This window comes from Melitaea cinxia, chromosome 1 (genome assembly GCF_905220565.1).
Source record: "Melitaea cinxia chromosome 1, ilMelCinx1.1, whole genome shotgun sequence".
NCBI lineage: Eukaryota > Metazoa > Arthropoda > Insecta > Lepidoptera > Nymphalidae > Melitaea > Melitaea cinxia.
The window spans coordinates 13,921,929-13,947,391 of NC_059394.1; the positions used below are offsets into that span (position 1 = coordinate 13,921,929).

Genomic DNA, 25,463 nt, shown 5'->3' on the forward strand with positions numbered 1-25,463 from the left:
CAAGGTCTGTTGTGCTCGAAATTTATTTTATTACAGTAAGAGAATTATCATCATTCAATAGCTAAATGGTGATTATATATGTATTTTTGTATTTAGTAGCTTGTAAGGCTTATGTGTATTTGGCTGACTTTCAATTTAAACTTTAACTTTATTTTTTTAACATTTTCTATAAAAAAGAATCAATGATTAAGTTAAAGGCTACTGTAAGAAATCACAGCTTCGTGCTCATTACCTATATCGGCTATATCAAATGACCTTTACATTTTTACTATTAAGCTAATCCAATAAAAAAAAAGTTATATGTCCTGTTTTAAGTGTTTTACGTCATTTTTTGTTTTAATTTACAGAAAATTTAATCTAGATTGTAGCACGCCGGGTCGGGTGTTGGCGGTGTTCGCGCGAGGCAGTGGCATCGCACCCAACCTGCTGCCTCCAGTCACTAAAAAATACAATTAATTAAGTTAATACTGAGTCACATTGTGAATGCGATCTAGTATATAAAAAAAAAGGTGTATACTTTAGACCACACGACTGAAGTAAAAATTCTTTAGCAATAGGCCTACACAATAGGCCTGCACTGTGTGAACTGTGTCTTATATATACGAAACGAGAGAGTGAGAAAATGTGTTCGCCGCTCTATAACTCCGTTCGCCTCGCCTGATCTCATGCTTAGTAATGCTCTCGTCACGCAGTCACCAGCATACTCCCGAAGTCATGCATGCATAAGGACGTTTTACTCACGGATAAGGAAGTTGAGAGGGAGATATAAGTTGTGAGAAGATAGAAAGAGAGAGAGTTACGTTTCGTAAGTTTTACTTCAGTCGCGTGGTTTAAAAAAAGTACATCGTTTTTTTTTAAACTTCAAGTGTTTACAATATCTAATGCTGGACGACTGTCAGAAATTAGACTTTTTGCTATTGTGATTTTTATGTATAGCATGTTTCTGAACTATTCTTAATGTTACTGAATCTTAATATATATTATTTTAGGTTTTGATAATGATTGAATGGAATCAACAATCGTTTAGTTTAATAATTTGTTAATTTAATTTTTTCAATAAAAAAAAACCAGTATATTATAATGATAGAATAATTGATACATAATCAGATATGTTTTCTGAAGCAACTTTGGTATTTATTGACATTGGGTATATTATTCGGTCGTAGATCGTAATAAGGCAGACAACTTAATGCCCGTGTTTTAGATATCAGTATACAGATAGTTACATGTTTAGGCTAGCCAAAGAGTAATAGTAAAAAGAGTAATATTAAAAGTCAAAGAGTAACTTTAACTGAGGTAGGGCACAGCAGGAATTTCCTGCTCAAAATATGGAGCAGCCCGACTGGGGTAGTACCTCGACCTTACAGAAGATCACAGCTAAATAATACTGTTTTCAAGCAGTATTGTGTTCCTGTTGGTGAGTAAGGTGACCAGAGCTCCTGGGGGGATTGGGGATTGGGTCGGCAACGCGCTTGCGATGCTTCTGGTGTTGCAGGCGTCTATAAGCTACGGTAATCGGTCACCATCAGGTGAGCCGTACGCTTGTTTGTTGACCTAGTGACTTAAAAAAAAAAAAAAAAAAAAAAAACAATAAAAAGCTTCAGACCAGGCGTGGCGCCGCGGCCGCGAGCTGCTCGCGCGCTCTTCTGCAGCTGCGCTTTCACCGCTTTCAGAGCGGCTTTGCTCTTCGCGACCGTCGTGCCTCCTCGCTTCGTTCTATGCACACATTTACAACAGGAGTTTATAATTATTGAAAAATCATGTATTAACTTTACGTCATTCTCATTATAGCGACGTTGTACGTTTTATATCAAAGCGATGTCTAGTTTCAATTTTATGGAACAGTAAAGAAAATACGTATCCAAACTTTAAGCCATTGACAATAAAAATGAATATCATAATCAATAATGTAATAATTTTATTACGTAAAGTTAAATAATAATCTATTTTAATTTAAAAGTAAAAAATGTAGGTAAAGTTAAATAATGGTCAATTTGCTCACTTCTTCCGTATCCCCCCAAAACTGCGCTTCTGCGGTGGTTTTTTCTTATTGTCAGTACTCCAAGTAACGTTCGAAGTCGACGCTTCAGCGGAATCCGATTCCATCTCCATTTCGTCCTGATACTCCATTAAAATACCTAATAACGTATGAAATATCGTAGAAGAATTATTCTTCGAAATAACTATTTTCTGTTTATGCAAAAAACTCATTTTCAAGTCTCAAAATTTTACAATTGCGGTTTATTAAGTTTATTATTTGCATTAAATGTTATCTATACTAATATTATAAAGCTGAAGAGTTTGTTTGTTTCCTTGAACGCGTTAATCTCATGAATTCCAATTTCAAAAATTATTTCAGTGTTAGATAGCCCATTTATCGAAGAAGGCTATAGGCTATTTTTTCAAATTAATGCGTGTGAAACGGCGGAGCACAGCTTGTAAATTATAAGACATTTAACTGTACGAAAAAGATATTAAGTCTAACGAAATTTACAAAAAAAAAAAACAAGATTTTATATGGGTATCCTGGACAGAAGTTCTCTCAAAAAATGTTTTATTTACTACGGTTCCAAAAATTATAGTTATAAGACAAATCTATACCGGACGGGCGCCGTCCGTTTCGGTGAGGTAACGGGAAACAGCTCACCGAGCTTCTCGATCGCGTAGGCCGAGGTGACGGCGAGCAGGCGGCGGCCGTACTTGTCGTAGTTGGCGCGCGTGACGTGCGGCAGCGCCAGCATGGCGTCCGCGCTCTCGGGCAGGCTGGCGGCCATCGCGCGCAGCGCCACCTGCGGGAACAGCGCCGCCAGCGACGCGCCGCGCTCCTGCGCCATCTCCCTGCGCGCCGCGGAACATTTCGACATCTTTGTTTTAATATTGAAATAACAATAATATATCTAATAATAATAATAATCTTTATTGCACACCATTGCACCATTTGCAAAAGATAAGTAAACAAAAGTAGTATAATTAGAGGAAGATGTACAAAGGTGGTCTTATCGCTAAAAGAGCTATCTATAACATACACACCCGGTCGCCCGTTCCCAAGGTAAGCGACTCAATGCTCGTGTGAACAGCGGACCGATATTGATAAATATTTTTTTAGATAAACATACAAACCATATAAATAGTACATATATAAATGAATATATATCATAGTTACACCCCAACTCGTGGAGTAGCCGACGTCGTATACACTAGGGCGCGAGCAGCGCGGTACCTGCAGGCCTCGACGAGGTCCGCGTAGCAGCGGTCCTCGAGGCTCTTGATGCGAGCGGTGACGCCCGCCGGCGCCGCGGGCGCGTCGCGGCCGGCGCGCGCCCGCGCCGCCGCCTCGCCGCTGGCCGGCGCCTGCTGCTTGTGGAACTCGATGCGCAGCTCTCCGGACAGCAGACTGAAATACGTCGCCATCGATTTCTTTTTATTACGTAGCTTTTATTTAGAAATAATTATAGTTAAATAGTATCGTTTGTTCGATTACTTACCTGTTCAAATTCGGCCCGGTCGTAATGTAAGCGATAGCGACGGTATTATTTATCTCGTAACGTTCTCCCAGCACCTTTTTATACAATAGATGCTGCAGCAGTCGCTGCGGGTCGCCCCGGGCCCATGTTTTGCATCTGCGAAAAACGGTAATTACGACCACTTTCTTGTTTCTCACAGATATAGTCAGTAAACTTTCTATCCGTCGCTACTATATCGTGTCCTGTGCCCAAAGGTTATCTGGAAGAAATCGCACATCAGCGATAAGATCGCCTTTGTACTTTTTTGTTTCTATTTGCTACTGTATTTATTTGTATTTTGGTGTACAATATAGAATATTATTATTTTTTAACACCAACACAAAATGTAACAAAAACTTAATCCAATAAACAAAAATAATAAAGTTGCATTAGTTGCAACAGGCGGCCTTATCGCTTAAGCAGCGATTTCTTCCAGGCAATCTCAATTTCTTTTAGACAGAGAATTAGAATTGTTAATGGGGAGAGGAGCGTAAAATATGTACTATCAGACAAACATAAATACATACGTACACATATATATTCTATTTTTTTGGAAGAGTCCTAAATAGTAAACAAATATGGCGTACTTCCGACCACAGACAATAGAGTAATATTGTAAGTATAGTAAAGTGACATAAAGAGCAAATGAATGAACAATATTAATAAGCGATAGACGAAAGTAAAATTCATTATTATGTTCAAATATTTAACGCTAACATATTGCTAAAATTGTTTTAAAACCTAATAATATATTGAATATTTTTTTTAAGAATTAGTAGAGGTACAGAATTACGAAAAAACAAAAATATATTAATCGAGCATCGAGCATAAAAGGCAACAAATTTATATTTCGTTTATGTAAAATGGTCGGTAAAAAAGACGCCAAAAATAAAATTTACAACAAAATAGGGCTGCCTGTGTCTGGAAAAAAAGTCGACCCTATTAGTATTACTGTCACACTATTTGTATTCACAATAAATATAAAGCCTTGCGCCGACGGCACACTCTATAACATGTAAACAAAAGGATTGATAACACTGTTGCTCACGTAGCTCTCATTGGGTAATCTTAAGTCTCATACTAAAGTCCCACAAAATTTTCCTGTGAACTATAATATACTTTTATGCCAATGCTATGTGCTTTTATATTATATGGGATAGCGTTAAAAATTTTCAGAGTGAAATTGATATTCAGAAATATTCATAATATAAAATAAAACCCTTACAATAAACACTTTACTATAAAAGATTGACGTTTATAATATTTTGTCAGCATTTTTTACGCTCAACATAAATAAATAAAAAAAAACCAATATCTAAAACATAATATCAAATCGCTTTACATCTTAAAATGTCATTTTCGAAAATATTAATTATCTGTACGCTCGAAATCCGTATTTTAATCATTTTTATGTGTTTAAAATGATAAATTGATATTTGTTTTTAGTGAAATAAATAGTAAATGGAGTTTTACAAGTGTCCGTAAGCTAATATGTTGTGAAAGTGAGTGATAAATGCGGAAAAAACGTCAATTACGATTGACAGGGGTTTGTTTACCAAATAAGACTCTTCCAAAAAAACGGAATACACATACAAATACACCTATATAAATACATACATATATATACTTTTACACAAATACTTACATAAAGCAATAATAACTTGATAACAAAAGAAAGATATATACGTAGATAGATGTGTATATATACTGTGTATATACACAGAGAAAAAAGAAATTTAAAAAAATATTTATATGATGCTGACATTGCTTTGGTTAACTTCTTAAATGATTGCAATGTTTGACCAAATGTAAACCGAATACAGAGATTTTGTAGGCGCTCAAGTTTATTTATTTCTTCCTCATTTAAATTGAGATAACTAGTATCAGTATAGTCAAGAATAGATAAAAGATGAGTAGGCGCGAGCATAACTTATGTGGGAATGGGAAGTTAGTTGTTTATCCTTCTCAAAGACCCAATTGGTTCAAACAAGTAGTTATATATATTATTGTTATTAAACATTAAGCGAGAGTAAAATGGAATACTGTGTCATTACAAGAGTATCTCAGTAGAGAACAGCTCAGTGACGAAAACATATAAATAAGCTTTTCTGACAGAATTTTGTTTTTGCCCATATGACGTCATACTATGGCGGGTCGTGTTTTAGGTCACATGATATACAGATTAAAATATACGAATTTTAATTTCAATATAATAAAACAATAATGTGCTTTTACCACATCTCATCGCCATTAGGAATCCACAACACCGTCTTCCAGGCGGAATGTATGGGAATCATAATGGCAGCAACAGCGATCAAGTCTAGAGAGGTACAGGGTTTTCCAATCCGTATACTTTCCGATAGCAGATCGGTCCTGCAAGCCCTACAGAGCGACATTATGACATCAGGGCTAATATACGAGTGCCATCGAGCTCTGACGAAGGTAAGTGAAACAAACACCATTACCCTTCAATGGATAAAGGGACACAGTGGATCGCGAGGCAATGACGCGGCCGACCGACTGACGAGGAATGGATCGGAGATGAGGGTCCACGGACCCGAACCCATTCTGCCTCTGCCATTCGGATGGCTGCGCAGCCAGCTGCGACACAACACCAAGGTAATGCACCAAGAATATTGGACAAACCTAACTACCTGCAGGCAGACCAAGGAAGCTCTTCCGACGATCAACCCAGGATTGTCCCGCAAACTTCGCGGTTATGGAAGAGCCCAGCTCCGACTACTGGTCGGGGCGCTTACGGGACATGCCTTGCTTAACAAGCACTTACACAATCTAGGTGTTACAGACAGCCCCCTGTGCAGAGCGTGCCTGGAGGCAGAGGAAACGGCCTCACATATCCTGCTGGAATGCGGTGGTGTGGCGAACTACAGGGCACTACACCTTGGGACACCGAGGTTGCTCCAGGAAGTCGTCGGCAACGTGAAGGGTCTGCTAGGCTTCCTCAAGGAGCTTGGCTGGCACGAATAGTGCCCACCAGCCGATCACGCAAAAAAGGCGCACCAAGACGTCGAGTTGCGGAAAATAGCCCGTGTACAACAACAACAACAACATAATGTGCTTTTATGATTCGAAATCAGAATATTACGTGTATCTCTACATAAATTTTAATTGTTATCAAATTTTATAATTTATTTTTCGTACTTCGCACTTGCTCAAAAAAGTGATATTCTATGTCACAAGAAGCGAACATAACAATAGTCATTTTTAATCTGTTAAAAACAGGGAAAGAAAATTGTACTGAATTTCATTCATCCTCTAAGGGGAGAATGTGATTTAAATTTGGAATACTTACCGAAATTTATACTGAACTACATCTTTGTTTACACCATTGAATTTTTATATAAAGCATTATAAATCTTTTTGAAAAAGGAATACGCACTTATTATGATACGCACTAGTTATGATTATTAAATAAAATTACGAAAACCGACGAGGCTGTATGAGCTTGATGCCTTTGCTTTTCGACAAAAAAATATTAGTCAAGGAATTTGGCGCGTTTTTGTTTTCTTCAAATACATAAACGTTAAGTTTATTTTAATTTATTTTTATAAATAATTGTCATTATTTTTAATAAATGCTTATCTCATATTATTATTGTGTTAATTTTTTCGCAAATGGTACGAAAAGTAGAGTATTTTCCACGGTGATAAAGCTGTCTTAGTCTCGGGTGAACTTAAATCCCTCGCTACGCTCGGAAGTAAACCTCGAGTCCTTTGTTACGTTCGCGATTTAAATCGTCACCCGCGACAGAAGACACTTCTTTATCGCCTTGGTTAATAAACTACTATTTGACTCCCGAAAGCACCGTACTCACAGCGCGTGCAGCGGGGTGGCCCGCAGCGCCGCGACGCGCGCCTGCTGCGAGCCGCGCAGCGCGTCGGCCAGCTGCAGCAGCGTGAAGGGGCGGCGCAGCTCGCGCAGCGTGCGCGCCACGGCCACGCACTCGCGCGTCACGTCCACGGGGCGCTGCGCGGCGCCGCGCCGGCACACGTCGCAGGGCGCGGCGCCGCGCGCGCAGCGCTCGCGCTCGAACCTCTCGCCCAGGTAGGCCAGCACCTGCACGCGCCGGCACTCCGACGCGTTGTCGCACATCTGCGCCACGAGCCGCAGGTTCTCCAGGTGCACGCTCTGCGCCTCCTTCGACGAGTTCCTCTCCTCTGTCGATACGTTATGGCCGAGTCAGTGTTTACGCTGTGTATCGAGTTCTATATATATTTTTGGTTTTCTTAATATCTTTAACACCACCGATCTATTGTATTTTTATTGTTATTGGAAAATTTTCAATGCAAATTAACAATCAACCGGCTTACGGTAGATTTTCATTAAAATTATCGATCGAATATTCTTTTTTTGTTGGATAGGACATATCTTAAGTGTGGTACCATGATAAGGAAACCGGGATCTGATGATAGGATCCCAGAGAAATCGGGGGAAACCCTCGAAAATCCGCATAACTTTTTACTGGGTGTACCGATTTTGATGATTTTTAATTTAATCGAAAGCCGATGTTTATTATGTGGTCACATTTAAATTTCATCGAGATCTGATGACAAATTTTGGAGTAATCTTTGATAATGCATATTTACTTGATTATTTTTTCTTCTAGCTACGTTGTATTACTTGTCGATGTAATTGAAGTCAGTTTTTTTTTCGTTTGCCGGCAATTATATTCGACTATAGACAATGTGGAATTTTGGCATTTGAACGAATGACAGAATACAATGTACGATTAAAAGCCAGCCGCTCGTTTGAACGGCCATAGTTGGACGCACGTTTGGTCGGCTGCAATATGAACATTTAACTAAACACTGAGTTCGACCCGTACTCACTGAGCACCATGCTTTTGAGGCGGCTCACGTCGCTGTAATTGTAGAAGAGCAGGCAGGCGGCGGGCGCCCCGTCGCGGCCGGCGCGGCCCGTCTCCTGGTAGTAGCCCTCCACTGACTTGGGGAGGCTGTGGTGGATCACGAAGCGCACGTCGGCCTTGTCGATGCCCATGCCGAATGCAATCGTCGCGCAAATCTGCAAACGTTTGCAGAAACAGATTATCATTTTAATTAGATGATAACAGTGACGTTTGACAAATGAATGGATGAACTTATTTGTAAAATTTATTTCGAAGTTTCACTTCAGCTTGTAATATCTCACTGCTGGGCATAGGCCTCTTTTCCCATGTAGGAGAAGGACCAGAGCTCTTAATCCACCACGCTGCTCCAATGCGAGTTGCCGGATTTCGAAGTTTGTTTGTGTTCAAACGGGTTCTGTTTGAACTTAATAAATAGGTAAAACAGGTTTAATAGATTAAGTTTTACGACATATTTAACAATTTGAATCATAAAATAAATTTGTCAAATTTTACAAAAAACAATATCAGTGTAACAGTAATTGAAGGCCTTTTACCTAATTACGGCAGATTAATGAATGTTACTCACGACGTGGTGGGTGTCGGCCAGCCAGCCCGCCTGCACGTGCTCGCGCCGGCTCTGCGGCAGGCCGGCGTGGTAGGCGGCCGCGAGGATGCCCGCCTTGCGGAGCACTAGCGCCAGCTCCTCGCACTCTTTGCGCGAAAGGCAGTACACGATGCCGGACAGCCTGCACGCATCGGGTCCTTTTTCAGTTTATGATCAGAAACACGTGTGTGTACGTGTGTGTGTGTGTGTGTGTGTGTGTGTGTTTGTGTGTGTGTGTGTGTGTGTGTTTGTGTGTGTGTGTGTGTGTGTGTGTGTTTGTGAGTGTGTTTGTGAGTGTGCGTGTGTGTTTGTGAGTGTGTGTATGTGTTTGTGAGTGTGTGAGTGTGTGTGTGTGTTTGTGAGTGTATGTGTGTGGTTGTGAGTGTGTGTGAGTGTGTGTGTGTGTGTGTGTTTGTGAGTGTATGTGTGTGTGTTTGTGAATGTGTGTGTGTGTGTGTTTGTGAATGGGTGTGTGTGTGTGTTTGTGAGTGTGTGTGTGTGTGTGTGTGTTTGTGAGTGTGAGTGTGTGTGTGTGTGTGTGTGTGTGTGTGTGTTTGTGAGTGTGTGTGTGTGAGTGTGTGTGTGTGTGTGTGTGTGTGTGTTTGTGAGTGTATGTGTGTGTGTGTGTGTGTTTGTTTGTGTGTGTGCATGTGCGTGCGTGCGCCGGGGGGTTAAAAAATAAATACATAAATGCAGTAATTTAAGTTCAATTGTAAACCTTCTACTACACCTTCTATTTGACTGATTTTTCTGATACAGCTTAGAAATAGTACTACATGTGGTTTAAATTAATAAATCTCGACTTTATATTTGTTTTCAAACAAATATCATAGTTAACTAGAAACCACTAAAGAAAATACTTATAAATAATTTACTTATCATTAACCTACCTATTGAGGTGTAAGGCCCACCAGGATAAATCCTGCTCAAATTCTTGAACAGCTCTTTTGGTGTACTTCAACCTTAAAAAAGCTAATATCTACACAGCTAAATAATACTGCTCTTAGGTCCACTTGGCGAATACGGTGGTCAGAGCGGCTGCAGAGGGTCGTGGGTAGGGGCGTGAACGCGATTGTTATGCTTTTAGAGTTGAGACGCCTATAGGCAACGCCTATAGGTAAGTGCTATCAGGTGGGCCATACACTTGTTTGCTTTGTTGTCGAATTGTTTAGATTAAAAAAACAGTACTTACCCAGAAAACCTCTTGCGAATAACGTTAATGATATCCGTGTTTATGGTTTTTGAGACCTTATCCAGAACCTCGTAGGATAGATTGGGACGGTTAAAACTGGATAAGAACCACTTGCAATTCTCTATCTGTTTGAAAAATTTTCAGTTAGTTTCACAAAGAAAAGAAAAACAACAGTTTATTAATTACATTATCGCTAACGGTCGCAGGCACGATTTCCGCTCGGGGCAGATATTTTTTTTATTTACTTTTTATTTTTGTACTTCACGATCAAATTAAGAACAGGAAAATTAATAAATAATTTTATTATTATTCTACATTATATAATTTCATTTTCATTTTTAAACACGTGAAAAAATATTTATATTTTAATTTAATTAATCGACCTGGCGAACTTCGTACCGCCTTTTTTTGGGAATATAATAATTATTATTTAACTGATAATAATAATAATTTATCCGAGGTAGGGCACAGCAGGAAATTTCCTGCTCAAAAAAAAGCAGCAATTTATTACGATTCTTAATGAAATGAAGACACACGGGCATTACATCGGAGCTTACGAACATATATCTTTAAGCCGTGAAATGTACGAAAGCATTATACTACTGATATTAACAAAAATACATTAACTCGCATCCGAATCAAGTGGAAAGGTGCAGAAGCTAGCACCAGCAAAATAACAACGCCAAAAAAGAAAGCTAGGAGATAGTCAATAGTTTGCAATAATTTTGAGATTACTGCTCTTAAGCGACGGGCGGAAGTGCGTCCAAGGTGGGGGTACCTTGAGCTGGTGCAGGATGTCCCCGCGCACGCGCGGCGCGGCGGTGGCGGTGAGCGCCATGAAGCGCGCGGCGGGGAAGCGGCGCCGCAGCCCGCCCAGCCGCTTGTAGTCCGGCCTGAAGTCGTGGCCCCACGTCGACACGCAGTGCGCCTCGTCCACCACGAACCTGCACCACTCACATTTACCACCGCGATGTTCGACGCAACCGCTCAACCCCGGTTTCTACGAGGAGAGGTCAAAAAGTTCGCGGAATGATGGGGAAGGATAATGAAATTGATGTGATCTCCTTGTTAAACATGAAGGTTACGTGTTATTTAATTACCTTCTTTGTAATATTAGATAATATTATGACATTTTCATCAGTGTTATTCTATCAAATTACTTAATTATTTTATTGTTGAATAAAGCCAATATTCTATTTGGTTCTATCTTTATCTGTATCAGAAATGAAACATTAAACAATTTTTCCTTTTATGTATTCTCCCATAACCGTAATACATTCATTAGATCTATCAAATAACTCATTAATATAGTCGAAAAAAAAAAAAAGATTTGTCTTGGGCGTCAAAATAAGCTGATATTGCCGACTTTACTTCATCGCCGCCAATTTTTTTAGAAGCAGTTTTTTCTTCATTTTCGGAAACAAATAATAGTCGCTTGAGTTTGGGCTGTAGAGTGGGTTAGTTGTTCAAATCGGCACCTGTGAATGGCAGCTGTCGCAAAATGGCTTGAGTGCACAGGCACATTGTCATGCAAAAGGGCCTTTAGTAAGCTTTCCTTTTTTCTTTAATAGCTTCTTTTAATTGATTTAATAACGAAGCGTAGTATTCTACCGTTATGGAAAAACCACGTTGCTTATGATGAATCAAAAGGATACCTTCTGTATCCCAAATATCGTCACCATGATCTTTGCGGCCGATTGAAACGTCTGATACCTAGGAGGAGGTGAGCCTTTTTTATGCCACTGTATCGTCTCTTGCTTTGACTCAGGTTCATAATGGTGATCCTCAAAAAAGCATTCTCTGAACCCATCTTGCACATACTTTAGTCATGCCAAGGTATTGATGTAATATGTTTAATATGGTTGTTTCTGATACTCCAACTAATGCTGCAAGCTGTTTTTTCAATTATTTCTGGCGCGGTAGCCTCACTCGGCCTTCCAGGTCCCGGGTGGTCTTCAATGGATCCCCTCCTTGTTTGAAAAGGGCGTGCCGTTTATAAGTCATTGTTTTCCCAACAACGAAATCCCCATAAACAGTTGACATCTTGAAAAATGGTTTGAGATGCCTTTCCTTGTTGAGTGAGAAACTTAATGACGGCGCAATATTCAATTCTCTCCATATTAGTGGCTAGTTTTTTCCCGATCGACTTACTCGTTGATAACTCACAAGCTAATGACTCGATTAGGCTGAAACTTGGAATATACTAATAATGAGTCGCTCAATTAACGCCTACTTGGATGAGTAAACTCACCTTCGCCAACACCGCCATTCCGCGAACTCTTTGACCTCCTCTCGTATATTATTCGATAAACGATATGTTCTGCTTGGAACTGTTGGATTTCGAACGTCTTCGTGAGTAGAACGTCGCTTTTTTTTAGAATACATTATCGGACTTTAGGGATTTCGTCGAAGTTCTTTCGTCCGAGCGTTTGAAACTATTACAAAAATTAAATGAGAATAATTCGTTCTTTGTCGGGATCACGTGACAATCATCAGCTTTCGATTTAAACAATCATTAAAATCGGTACGCCCAGTAGAAATTTCTGAGGTTACACACATTAAAAAAATAGTCGAATTGAGAACCTTCTTTTTGAAGATGGTTAATAAAACAATGCACCTGGAACTCACCTTGCAATTAGGTTTCGCGAGTAGAGCGCGTCTAGCGCATTTTGGAACTTCTCTGAACTGCTGAGCTTCTCGGGCGTCACGTACAAGAGCCGGATGCTCGGCTCCTCAAGCGAGAGTCTGTAGTAAACTTCGTTTGCCTCAGATACCGACATTTCGCCGGAAAAGTAGGCCGCAGGAATCTGTCATCGAAAGGCTTTTATAAAATCAAATCCAAACTTTTATTTATTTTATCTAATTTTAATAATGCGCCAACAAGGTGGTCATTCACAACAAATAATACCCGGGTGATGTGTAGTTTCCTGACATAATACATTACAGCTCATTTCGTCAAATGTTATTTTGCTATCATCCGTACATCCAAAATGTTGACGTCCAACATAATATTTATTTAATCGATTCTTTTTTACTATAATAGTAATTAAAACAGTGTAGTTAAAACAGTGTAGCTCACCTTATGGATTTTAATGAAATTTGGCATGCTGTTAGACAAGGTATAGACAATTATTGTATATTTTTTTCAAAGTACTATTACTACTACTTATTTGCTTTTTTTTAATATTTTTATTTTTGCTTGACTCGTGGAAATTTATATAAAATAAACTATAAAGTGTACCATAAACACTGGAATTTGTATTATTTTTCTAGCTTTAAAATCAACAGAAATATATCACTTTGAATTTTTTCAAGTCGTCTCCGAACCCTTTTTTTAAATAGCTCCTCAATTAACTAAGATATAGAGCTATCATATCTACTCGATGAACTACTATTAGTACCCTCTACAATAGAACATAGGTTACGATATAGGTTCCTATAGGGGGCAGTTTGCCTATGAAAGTACGGCTAAAACCTTTAATCAGATTAATTCTTTTTCTTAATAATAATAATAAATAACTTTATTGCACACAGTAACATATAACAATTACATAAGTATAAAGCTTAAAGGGAAAAAATAATAATAATTACGTCGCATGCAACGGGCGGTCTTATCACTAGATAGTGATCTCTTCCAGACAACCCACCAGAAAGGAGCTTGTTGAATTTAAGGGCTTGTGCAGCTTAAGAATATAATATAATCTATAATTAAATAATATATACAATCCAATTTTTCTTCTTCTTCTTCTTCTTCAGGGTTAATGACTTTCAATAATCAGATTACAGGTATTCAAAGATTATATATATATATATCGCGGCGGTTCACTGTACGTGATAAATTAACATCACCGTTGATAAGTTATATAAAACTTCGGTTTAAAATAATGTGGTTAGTTAAATACTTCATCAAAGACTTAGATCTGGTTCAAGGTCGCAACAACACTCGAGAAATAATCCTTTTTTACTATCAATTATTCAAAGTTCAAAGCAAAAACGAATAATAAAGAATGGAACATGCATGAATACAACAATGCATAAATGCATAAAATGCAATAAAGTATTTCTGCTCGCGGTGAGAACGCAAACACTAATATAAATGATGCAACTATTATCAATATTACAAATCCCAGTATTTACAAAAAATACTTAGGATCAGCGTTTATTTACATATTTTCGAAATACATTCTATAATTCATGATTTACTTACATCGAGCGAATTTAATTTATTGACTTGGTCAAGAATCAACGACCTCAACGGCGATACCACTATAGTTACGCCGGAGCTGAGGGTGGCTGGCAGCTGGTAGCACAATGATTTACCTATATGCATAAAATAACATTTTCATTTAAAAATTTCAATTTTTTGTTTATTTTATAAAGGTGGCAAACAAGCGCACGGTAGACATGATGGCAAGCGGATAGTGGCCTATGGACGCTTGCAACGCCAGGAGCATTGTAAGCATGTTTCCAACACAAACTCCGACCCTCCCTAAAAGCTCTGGCTAACTGAGCACCACAGAAATACAACACTACTTAAGAGTCTCGAGAGCAGTGTTATTTAGTTTACTCTGTAATTAGTAAGTTCGACAATATCTTACCGCCGCCTGTCGGCATAAGAACAAAACAGTCGTGTCCAAGCAGCGTAGCATTGATTACTTGCAACTGATTCGGTCTAAAGGATGTTAGACCGAATTTTTCTTTTAACATCTTCATCATAAGTTCGGAGTGCTCGTAGTTTAAACCATCAAATTCACCTAAAACATTGTCTCAATTTAATGTATGTTTATAAATTGTATCTTTATAAATTTAATTTATTACATTTTAAAGAATATGAATCGTCTTGTTCTATGAATTACCATTATGACTTTTTATTAAATTTGTAAATATTATTTTTATGTGCTGTGTGGTTACAGCAAATTAGTAGATTTTAAATTATGCACCTGTCTTTCCATCGTTTTTTGTTCCAGGATGAAAGTCTCCCATTCCTTCGTATATTGTGTTACTATCGTTAACGGTCTGGTCAATGGTGTTGCTTTCAGAGTGGCTCACTGAGGGTTCACTAAATTCTATATCATTTTCAAAGTCCTCTGGTCTATACACTTGCCACCCTTCCTCGTCAACTGATATGCGTCTACTTGGTTGGCTCGCACCATCATCGTTATCCTCAAATGTAATGGAGTCGTTAATGGCGCTTATGTCTCTTTCATTATCTAAATCAACTTCGAAAGAATTTCTCTTGTCGACAGATGAAGATTCCATTTCTAAATAATTAGAATTTATTAAAGAGTCTTTACTAAGTGCTTGAGGTTGAAAAGGTACTGAACTAGAGGGTACAGGACGAAATTTTGTTGTTTCTTCTGTTAGTACAGGCTGTAGCTTTTCTGCTGCGTTCTTAACTCTCTCTAAAGTATTTGACGGAATATCTCCAATAGCAGACTGGTCTTCTGAGACTTTATTACTGACAGAAGATGGTCGTTTTAAAACAAACTTTATCTTAGGTTTATTTGGTTGCTCATCGGATTGATTGCTGAGTTCTGAGAAATTTGTCGTATCGTTAACTGGTTGAATTGAATTTAACGATGAAGACCTTTTGCAGGTATTTTTAGAAATAACATTTGTTAATTTTTCATCAAATGATGTCTCTGGCGTAGAAGACTTAAAATCACTAGTATTAAATTTCTCTTCAGTCAAATCGTTTTGCATAAGTGGAAAATAATCATCCGAAACTTGTTCTTTATATTGAAATGATAAATTTCGTGTTTCTTGTTTAATGCATTTGTCATTTAAATTACTATTTACATGCCTGTTTATTTGTTGCGGAGTATGTATTATTAATTTTAATTTATTTTCTAATTGATTTATGGTAACACACGTTTTATCATCACACGCATTTCTCAAATCTTTAGCCAAGTTAAATAATTTTTTAAAACTTTCACTTATTACTTCTAGTAATTCGATATATAACATTTTACATTCTTCAATTTCTTCATCAGAAATGTTACACTTTTTCTTAAAAAAAGGAAAAAAAAACGGGATTAAGTTTGTTGCAGCGCCGTTAAACAAGCATTTATATCAAAAATGTAAAAAATGGATAGTTATTCATAATTAAACAACATATGAAAACTATCTTCAGGAATGAAGTAGCTTATAGTGTTGAGTTTATATTTATTTTTGACCTGATTTGATTTTATTGACCTAATATTGTCTTAACTAGATAATTAAGTATATTAAACAATAATTAGTAGAACTTACAATATATTTATAAATATATATTTAGCAATTGATGAACAAAGGCGTCACTGTTGTCGTTTATTTCGCAATTCAAACCACATATTAATATAATTATATAATATAACAATAAGTTAAATGCACATACCATTTCATATTTTTTCAATACTGGGTGTTCAGAAATTTTTATTAAAAAGTCAGATAATCCACTTTCCCTGTTAAATATTTTACTGGAGTCATTGTTTTTTGTATTGTTAAATTTTTTGTCATTGCTTTTTTGTTGTTCTATTTCTTTTCGATATGGGGATGTACTGGAAGATTTATATTCAGATTCTACTTTAGGCTTATCTAATAGTTTTGACGAAGTTCCATTTTGTTCCTTCAATTAAACAAATAATTAGTATTTGTAATAGTTCTAATCATATCAATAATAAAAAAAATAAATTTAATAAAATTGAAAATAAAAAATTTATAGAGGCAATTGATTGAGTAATAAAATATTTTAATGAAGTTGCTGAGTTTAATAAATTATATAGGTCTTACTTAACCTTTGTCATATTATTTTATTAGTCTTATGTATCATTGATTATCACGTGATTGTACCCTGTCCTCTATGTTGTAATTAACTCAAAATTGTAATACTAATACACTTAAGATTAACAGACAAAAACAGACCGGATTAATTTTTAGGCCAAATGTATTTTTGTTTTTTCTTTTTTTTAGAAAAGTTTAAATAAATAAATAAAAACCTATATGTTTTTAAATCGACTTCAAAAAAAGAGGAGATTTCTCAATTCGATCGTATATATACAACGTGTCCCAAAATTCAACGATAAGCCGACACCGGAGGATAGACCTGCCCATAAAGCTGCACAAAAAAAAAACAGAAATATTTAAAAAAAATTGGTCATGGTAGTGAAAATGTACACGACGTCTAAATTTTTTAAGAATTTCGTTATTATTGTTAAGGACACACAAAGAAACTAGCGCCATCTAGCGGCAACCATTGAAACCACGCAAAGACAGAGACCGCATGAAACTCTCTACTCAATACTAGATGGCGTTAGAGGAGCAACTGTGGAACTATATAGAAGTATAGTCTCGAAAACCGGGCACATGCGCGAACTTTCCAGAATGGTCTGGGCCTCGTCTCGGCCGATATAAATAGCCGTAGCGAGGCGAACGAGTGCAGTTCAGTTTGAGCGATCTTCGAGGCGACTTCAAGAGTGAAAACTAGTGATCAAGAGTGGTACCAGCGAAACCTACGACATTGGCTACGACTAAGGACATTGTGAGTGCTTAGTGTTTGAACTTAGTGCTTAGTGTTTGAACCTAGTGCTTTGTGTTGGACCTAGTGCTTGTGAATAAAGTCTTGAAAAGAGTCAGCAGGTCTTTCTCTCCAAATCCTTCGAACCCTAGCACGTAACAACTGGTGTCAGAAGTGGGATTTGGAGATGCCATTGACTCCGAGAGAAGACTTTAAGGACGTCAAGGGCGTCAGGACAAGGGCGCAACGAGCTGCGGAGGCCACACCTACTGGGGACCAAGCTCCACCTACCGTGGACCAAGCCCCGCCCGCTGACCCCGTAGCTTCTACAGACTCTCAAGTGGCTCTTCAATTAGCAAGTTTAATTAAATTAATGGAACTGCAAAAGGCTGAAATTCGTGGTGCTTTGCAAGAATCACAAGAGCAACAAAAGGCTGAAATTCGTGCTTTGCAAGAATCACAAGAGCAACAAAAGGCTGAAATTCGTAGTGCTTTGCAAGAATCACAAGAGCAAACAAGTTTCAAATTGCAAGAATTACAAGAGCAACAAAAAGAGCTCCAAGAAAAAACGCTTTGGGCTGTAAAAGATGTTAGCGACGCGGTGACTAAGCTTCGAAAAGATGTCGACGTAGTGGAAGAACGAGTTGCCGGGTTAGGATTGGATCTTGAAAATGTGAAAACCGGCCTCACTGAACTACAGAAGAGAGTAGTACGCCTTGAAACTATGGGAATCGTGATGTCTAGCGGAACTACCGTAGTGGCGCAAGGACCAAAAGTGAAAGTGCCTCCATACGACGGTACTACTCCGTGGAACGCTTATCGTCAACAATTCCAGACGGTCGCTACTGCGAACGGATGGACGGAAGAGCAATGCCTGACCGCTCTCACTGTTGCGCTCAGAGGGCAAGCTTTATCGGTTCTGGAAGCACTGCCACATACAGGAAACGGGTTCCAAGACTTGATGGAGGCACTTGAATCCCGATACGGGGAGCGACACCTGGAGCACGTATTCCGTGCCCAACTGCGTGACAGAGTCCAACGCTCAGGAGAAGGACTACAACAATGGGCGTTGGAAATTGAGAAACTCGTCAGGAAGGCACACCCAGGAGCAGACACCAAGATGGTAGACACGAATATTGTTCAAGCATTTGTCGACGGAATCAAAGACCTGGAGGTCAGAGCTGCAGTGAGGCTTCGTCATCATACATCGCTAAAGGAAGCATTGGCGCATGCTTTGGAGGTAGAGGCTGTTCGCCATGACATACGGCAGACCCATAAGATCCGCGAGGTCTCTGAGGAAGTTAAGGAGGTCAAGGCTCCTACGAAGAAAAGCTATGGAGTCATGTGCTACAAGTGCGGCGAAAGGGGCCATCTTCAGCTCAACTGCCCGCAGGAGACCCAGATAGCAAGGATGAAAAGGATCGAGGAACAAATAGAGGAGCTGAAGAAACAAGGGGCTTCGTCCCTTGCACGGGAGCAGGGAAACGAATAAAAGCCAGGACTAAGGGGCGAGTACTGGCTGACGCGGAGGAAGCCCCAATAACTGTTATCTCCCAGGCATGCAGCGGGAATAGTCTTGCGATTCAGGGAACTATTAACGGGACGGATTGCAAAATGACTCTAGACACAGGCGCCTCTAGAACTATAGTGAACCCAAAGCTGGTAAAAGCTGCAAGGGGACACAAGAGGAGAATTAACTGTCGGCTTCTTACGGCCTTCGGTCAGCCAATACCCGTCCTGGGAGAAATGTCAGTTACGATGTACGTAGGGGGGTCCTCATACTCTCATAACGTTATCGTGGCTGAGATTATGGATGATTGCATCTTGGGTTTGGATTTTATGAAGAAACACAACTGCAGAATTAATGTCACTGACGGAGTTTTCAAGTGTGGTGAAGAAGAAATCTTCATTCTTGGTGGTGCTTGCGGGAAAGTTGCATGTGTAAAGAAAGTCATTATACCTGGAAGAGCGGAAGCTCGGGTGTTGGTGAAACTACCGACAACTGGAAAGAAAAAGTTAAACAGATGCGTGTTGATCGAAGACACACCTACCAAGACATCGGCGCAAAAACTGATGACGGCGAGAACCCTTGTTAGTGGAAGCAGTAACGCTGTGGTCAAGGTTTTGAACCTTGATGATCGCGAGATCTGCTTGAACAAAGGTGACGTCATTGGAAAGTGCGAAGAAGTTGTCTGGATGAAAAAGTGTAGTTCGATGACAGGCGCAGACTTGGCAAAGAGCAACAACTACGGATTAGTGACTGAGCTACTCGATGACTGCAAGAGTAATCTCTCTTATTCGCAGAGCATAAAAGCCAAGAAGTTTTTACAGCGCTACGCGCATATCTTCTCCAGTCACGAAGGAGACCTTGGAAGAACATCAGTGGTCCAGCACAGGATAGATACAGGAAGTGAGAGACCAATTCGTCAACGAGCAAGACGGATACCAATTGCAAAGGAAAAAGAAGTTGAAGGCCTTTTGGAAGACATGAGAAGGAATAAGATTATTGAACCGTCTGCAAGTCCGTGGTGCTCACCTGTTGTATTAGTGAAAAAGAAAGATGGTAGCACGAGATTTTGTGTGGACTATAGGCGTCTCAATGATGTCTCTAAGAAGGACAGTTACCCGTTACCTCGAATTGACGACACTTTGGATACCTTGAGTGGCATGAAATGGTTCTCAACCCTAGATCTAAAATCTGGATACTGGCAGGTGGAAATTCATCCAAAAGACAAGGAGAAGACAGCTTTCTCGACTGGTAAAGGTTTATGGCAATTTAAAGTCATGCCCTTTGGATTGTGCAACGCACCTGCCACATTCGAGCGACTCATGGAGTGTGTACTGGCAGGCTTAGTTGGAGAGGCTTGCTTAGTCTACTTAGATGACGTCATCATTGTCGGCCGTGACTTCGAGGACCATTTGCAAAACTTGGAGCGAGTTTTCGCTAAAATAGAGGGGGCCAAATTAAAGTTGAACCCAAAAAAGTGTCGTTTATTCAGGAATAAGGTCAGTTATCTCGGCCATGTTATCTCCAGTGATGGAATCCAGACAGACCCGGAGAAACTGGAAGCAGTCCAAAAATGGCCTACCCCTAAGGACAAAACCGAAGTGCGGGCATTCCTCGGACTGTGCTCATACTACAGGCGTTTTGTTAAGGGATTCTCAGAGATAGCCAAGCCATTACATCGGCTGACAGAAGATAAACGACAATTTAGTTGGGATGGGACTTGTGAAGATTCTTTTCAGAAACTAAAAAAACATCTGTGTGAAACACCAATCCTGGGATATCCACAAACCGAAGGTCGATTTATAGTCGACACGGATGCAAGCAACACGGCCATTGGAGGGGTGTTATCTCAAAAACAGGGTGAAAGAGAAGTAGTTATTGCATATTTCAGCAAATCTTTATCCAAGCCAGAGAGAAACTACTGTGTGACAAGAAGAGAACTCTTGGCTGTTGTAAAGACGCTACAACATTTCAACAAGTATCTCATCGGCAGACAGTTTTTACTGCGAACTGATCACGCAGCCTTGAAGTGGCTACTGCAATTCAAGAACCCAGGAGGTCAAGTAGCTCGATGGATTGAGCAGCTTCAGGAGTACGACTTCAAGGTGGAACACCGCAGCGGAAAGATGCATGGAAATGCCGATGCACTCTCGCGAAGGCCGTGTCCGGAAGACTGCAAACATTGTGTTAAGCAAGAATCTAATGAAGTAACATTAAAGCTCACAAGAACAAGTCCTTTGGGTATCTGGGAGAATGATGCTATGAGGGAAGCTCAAGAAAGAGATGACGACCTTCGGCACATCATCACATGGAAGAAACGGGGTGACGTAAAACCAATCTGGAGTGAGGTTGCACCCACTGGCGCTGTCACTAAGGCGTACTGGGCTCAATGGGACAGTCTGATACTTCAAAACGGAATACTCTACCGGAAATGGGAGAAGACTAACGGCAGAGAGTTCCACCTTCAGATAATTGTCCCGAGAACGAGAGTACCAGATATTCTCCGTGAAATACATGATGGCGTATCAGGAGGTCATCTGGGTGTCAAGAGGACGTTAACAAAAGTGCGAGAACGATTCTACTGGTTGCATTGTCGAGATGATGTACAGGATTGGTGCCGCAAATGTACTACTTGCGCTGCTGTAAAAGGACCACAGACCAGGAGCCGTGGGAATCTGCGGTTGTATAACGTCGGTGCACCGTGGGAACGAATTGCAGTTGACGTAGCGGGGCCATTTCCTGTAACGGAATCGGGAAACAAGTATTTTATGGTCGTCATGGACTACTTCACCAAATGGCCCGAAGTGTTCGCCATACCAAACCAAGAAGCTACAACAGTCGCTTCTAAGTTAGTCGAAGAAGTGATATGTCGCTTTGGCGTGCCTCTAGAAATCCATTCTGATCAGGGCAGGAACTTCGAATCGCAAGTATTCCAGGAAGTGTGCAGAATTTTGGGCATGCATAAGACGAGGACCACCGCGTACCGTCCACAGTCTGATGGAATGGTTGAGAGATTTAACCAGACCCTTGAGAGGCATTTAGCGAAATTGGTAGACGACAAACAAAAAGATTGGGACAAGTATATACCGCTCTTCCTTCTGTCGTACCGAACCGCCGAGCATGAGAGCATAAAAGCTACCCCGGCGTATGTCAATTACGGTAGAGAATTACGAATACCAGTAGACCTATTGACTGGAGGGTCACCGGAGGAACCAAATACCGTACAAGACTATGTCAGCGATTTAAGGGAGAAAATGCGCTATATACACGCCTTGGTTCGGGAAAATGGTTTACAGTCAAGTGAGAACATGAAAACCCGATACGACCGGAAATCGAACACGAGCGGCTTCAAGGAAGGGTCACTGGTGTGGCTGCATAACCCAACCCGCCGGAAAGGGAAATCGCCAAAGTTGCAGACCAAGTGGGACGGTCCATACAAAGTGGTTACCCGACTGAATGATGTGACTTACAGGATTCAAAAGCAACCAAGAGGGACATTCAAAGTGGTACACATAGACCGTCTGGCGCGTTACCATGGCAGTAACAACGATGCTCGGGACGAGCATCTCTAAGAGGGGAGTAGTGTTAAGGACACACAAAGAAACTAGCGCCATCTAGCGGCAACCATTGAAACCACGCAAAGACAGAGACCGCATGAAACTCTCTACTCAATACTAGATGGCGTTAGAGGAGCAACTGTGGAACTATATAGAAGTATAGTCTCGAAAACCGGGCACATGCGCGAACTTTCCAGAATGGTCTGGGCCTCGTCTCGGCCGATATAAATAGCCGTAGCGAGGCGAACGAGTGCAGTTCAGTTTGAGCGATCTTCGAGGCGACTTCAAGAGTGAAAACTAGTGATCAAGAGTGGTACCAGCGAAACCTACGACATTGGCTACGACTGAGGACATTGTGAGTGCTTAGTGTTTGAACTTAGTGCTTAGTGTTTGAACCTAGTGCTTTGTGTTGGACCTAGTGCTTGTGAATAAAGTCTTGAAAAGAGTCAGCAGGTCTTTCTCTCCAAATCCTTCGAACCCTAGCACGTAACATTATGTAACCTAAAAAAGTTGTGATATTTTTTTTTTATTCCTTAAGTAGTCGGTTTATCGTTGAATTTTGGTACACACTGTATTTATATTTTATGTGTGTTCGCGGATAGTTCGTGGTTTGTGAACCGATTTTGATAATTCATTTTTTGTTGGATAGGAGATATCCCAAAGATGGTACCAAGATAAGGAAACCAGGATCTGATGATGGCATCCCGGAGAAATCGGGGTTAACTTCGAAAATCGAGGTGGCGACTAGCGCGTTTGTTAATTTTGTTCGCCTACTTACGTAGTATTACTTGTCGATGTAATTGAAGTCAGTTTTTTTCGTTTACTAGCAAACACGATTATATAATATTATATAGTGAGTTTTTAAATAATAATTTTCAATGTTTACCTTTGCATTCTGCAGATTTGCTGAAAGAAAAACAAGAACGTATTACAAGTACTTAAATACATTACATTTTTAGGATTTTAGTACGAAATAGATGAAAAAATTCTACATAATAAAATTAAGTAATAACAGTCGTGTATTTGAACTATTATTTATATATCCCAGTACAGTAACAGTTATTAACAAAATATGTACCTACTAGCAAATATTTTATCAGACTAACTGCTGTTAATTAGGTTTAATTAGATAGAGCTTATATATATAGAATGTGTGTATATGTATATGCATAGTTTAGCCATAAATACTGTTACAATTAAAAATAAACAAATTATTACATTTTAATTCCAATCTGTCATTTTTATATGATTGTTCATTGTGTTTTCTCCATACGCTTACGCTTTAGCCTGTAATATCCCACTACTGGGCATAGGCCTCTTTCTTCATGTAGGAGAAAGATCAGAGCTTAATCCACCACGCTGCTACAATGCGGGTTGGCGGATATTCTCTTTGACAGTCCACGTAGTGTTAGTACGAAAAAGGCGATCAAAGCAGTAAGGGTAAAGAATTCGAAGAAATCCTGTCCGAAAGCAAAAGATTTTATCTCGGGAGATGAAGAAAGGACCTAGAACTATGTCGTGTATTTTAAAAAGTGATTTATGACTATAATAGACGATAATAGACGCACAGATCATTTTTTAACCGATAATTTAAAAAAGGATATGGTGGTAAAATTAAAACAATTACTTAAGCGATTCGCAAAGGGAGGTCACAGAAAATTTTTGTTTCCGGCCTAGAACATTTTTACAACTGAGCAATATTTTAACAAAAAAAAAAAAAAAATGACCGTAATTTATGTTAAAAGCTATAAGGAAGTTTCCCAATTAGTGCACAAAGTACAACATGCGCATTATCCGAATTCAGTGATTGTTTGGTGGGGTGTTGCTAAGAAGCTATGAAGAAGTGACTGAGGCATATTTTTGTGAAAAAGGTATCAAAACATCGGCAAAGTGTATCAAGATACTATTCTTGAGAAGGTAGTTAAGCACCTTAACAACACCGTGTTCAATAACCAAAAATGGTCCTTTCAATAAGACTCAGCGCCGGGTCATAAAGCTCGATTTACCTCATCTTGGTTAGAAACTAACGTTCCAGACTTCATCAGAGCTGAAGACTGGCCGTCATCTAAACCCAATCCTAATCCGCTGAATTATAATTTAGGGTTAGTTTTAGAGAGTATAACTTGCTCTAAATGCCAAGATAATTTGGAGTCCATAAAACAATCCATACGATAGGCAGTTAAAAATTTTCTTAAAAAGTCTAAAAATGTCTCTACCCCGGCCTGTCCCTTTGTCGGTTTCAGTTTAATTTGCAGACAATACATACCTTATATGTATTAGTTGCTATACTAAAGTAGTTTAGCATGAATTAATATAAATCTACTTAAGTATTATTTAGTAGAAATAAAACAATATTTTTCATTTTGAATAATTTTTGAGCTTAACATTTGTCCCGCTTTTTGTGTATCTACCCTAGCAAATTTCGTTCCGCCAAAACAAATATAAATAAAAGACAGCCATATTCCAAATAACTCTAAACTTAAAGGACGTCTATCGATATAAAGCTAGGCACTAAACACACGAGTCATTATCAAGAGCGCCGTTATTTGTTTTAGTTATCACGACGCGAAAGTGTTCAGTGTAATGGTTTCGTAGTCATTTTGTCTCTCCACTGGTAAATCATAAAATTTATAATACTTGTAGTCTTTCGACTAGTTGGAAGGTCCTTTTCTATATTTGCAGGGCGCGGGCGTAGGTTATACTCGCACTCTTTACAATACTATGTAGGTAGTACTTAA

The 25,463-nt window shown here is 39.3% G+C and overlaps 1 protein-coding gene across 1 annotated transcript in view; it reads right to left on the reverse strand.

Annotated features, from left to right (window-relative positions):
* Nucleotides 1–307: 307 nt before the first annotated feature.
* Nucleotides 308–25,463, reverse strand: part of LOC123654035 (Bloom syndrome protein homolog) — a 30,527-nt gene continuing 5,371 nt past the window's right edge. The window contains exons 3-19 of the mRNA XM_045590001.1: nt 23,612–23,631; nt 16,543–16,773; nt 15,107–16,175; nt 14,765–14,920; nt 14,374–14,486; nt 12,795–12,973; nt 10,945–11,110; nt 10,167–10,291; nt 8,957–9,116; nt 8,350–8,546; nt 7,339–7,674; nt 3,486–3,620; nt 3,221–3,394; nt 2,648–2,838; nt 2,003–2,138; nt 1,607–1,716; nt 308–439 (exon numbers count right to left, since the gene is read on the reverse strand). Of these exons, the coding sequence (XP_045445957.1) occupies nt 342–439; nt 1,607–1,716; nt 2,003–2,138; nt 2,648–2,838; nt 3,221–3,394; nt 3,486–3,620; nt 7,339–7,674; nt 8,350–8,546; nt 8,957–9,116; nt 10,167–10,291; nt 10,945–11,110; nt 12,795–12,973; nt 14,374–14,486; nt 14,765–14,920; nt 15,107–16,175; nt 16,543–16,773; nt 23,612–23,631 (3,596 nt within the window). The 3' untranslated portion in view covers nt 308–341. The remainder of the gene's footprint in view (nt 440–1,606; nt 1,717–2,002; nt 2,139–2,647; nt 2,839–3,220; nt 3,395–3,485; nt 3,621–7,338; nt 7,675–8,349; nt 8,547–8,956; nt 9,117–10,166; nt 10,292–10,944; nt 11,111–12,794; nt 12,974–14,373; nt 14,487–14,764; nt 14,921–15,106; nt 16,176–16,542; nt 16,774–23,611; nt 23,632–25,463) is intronic.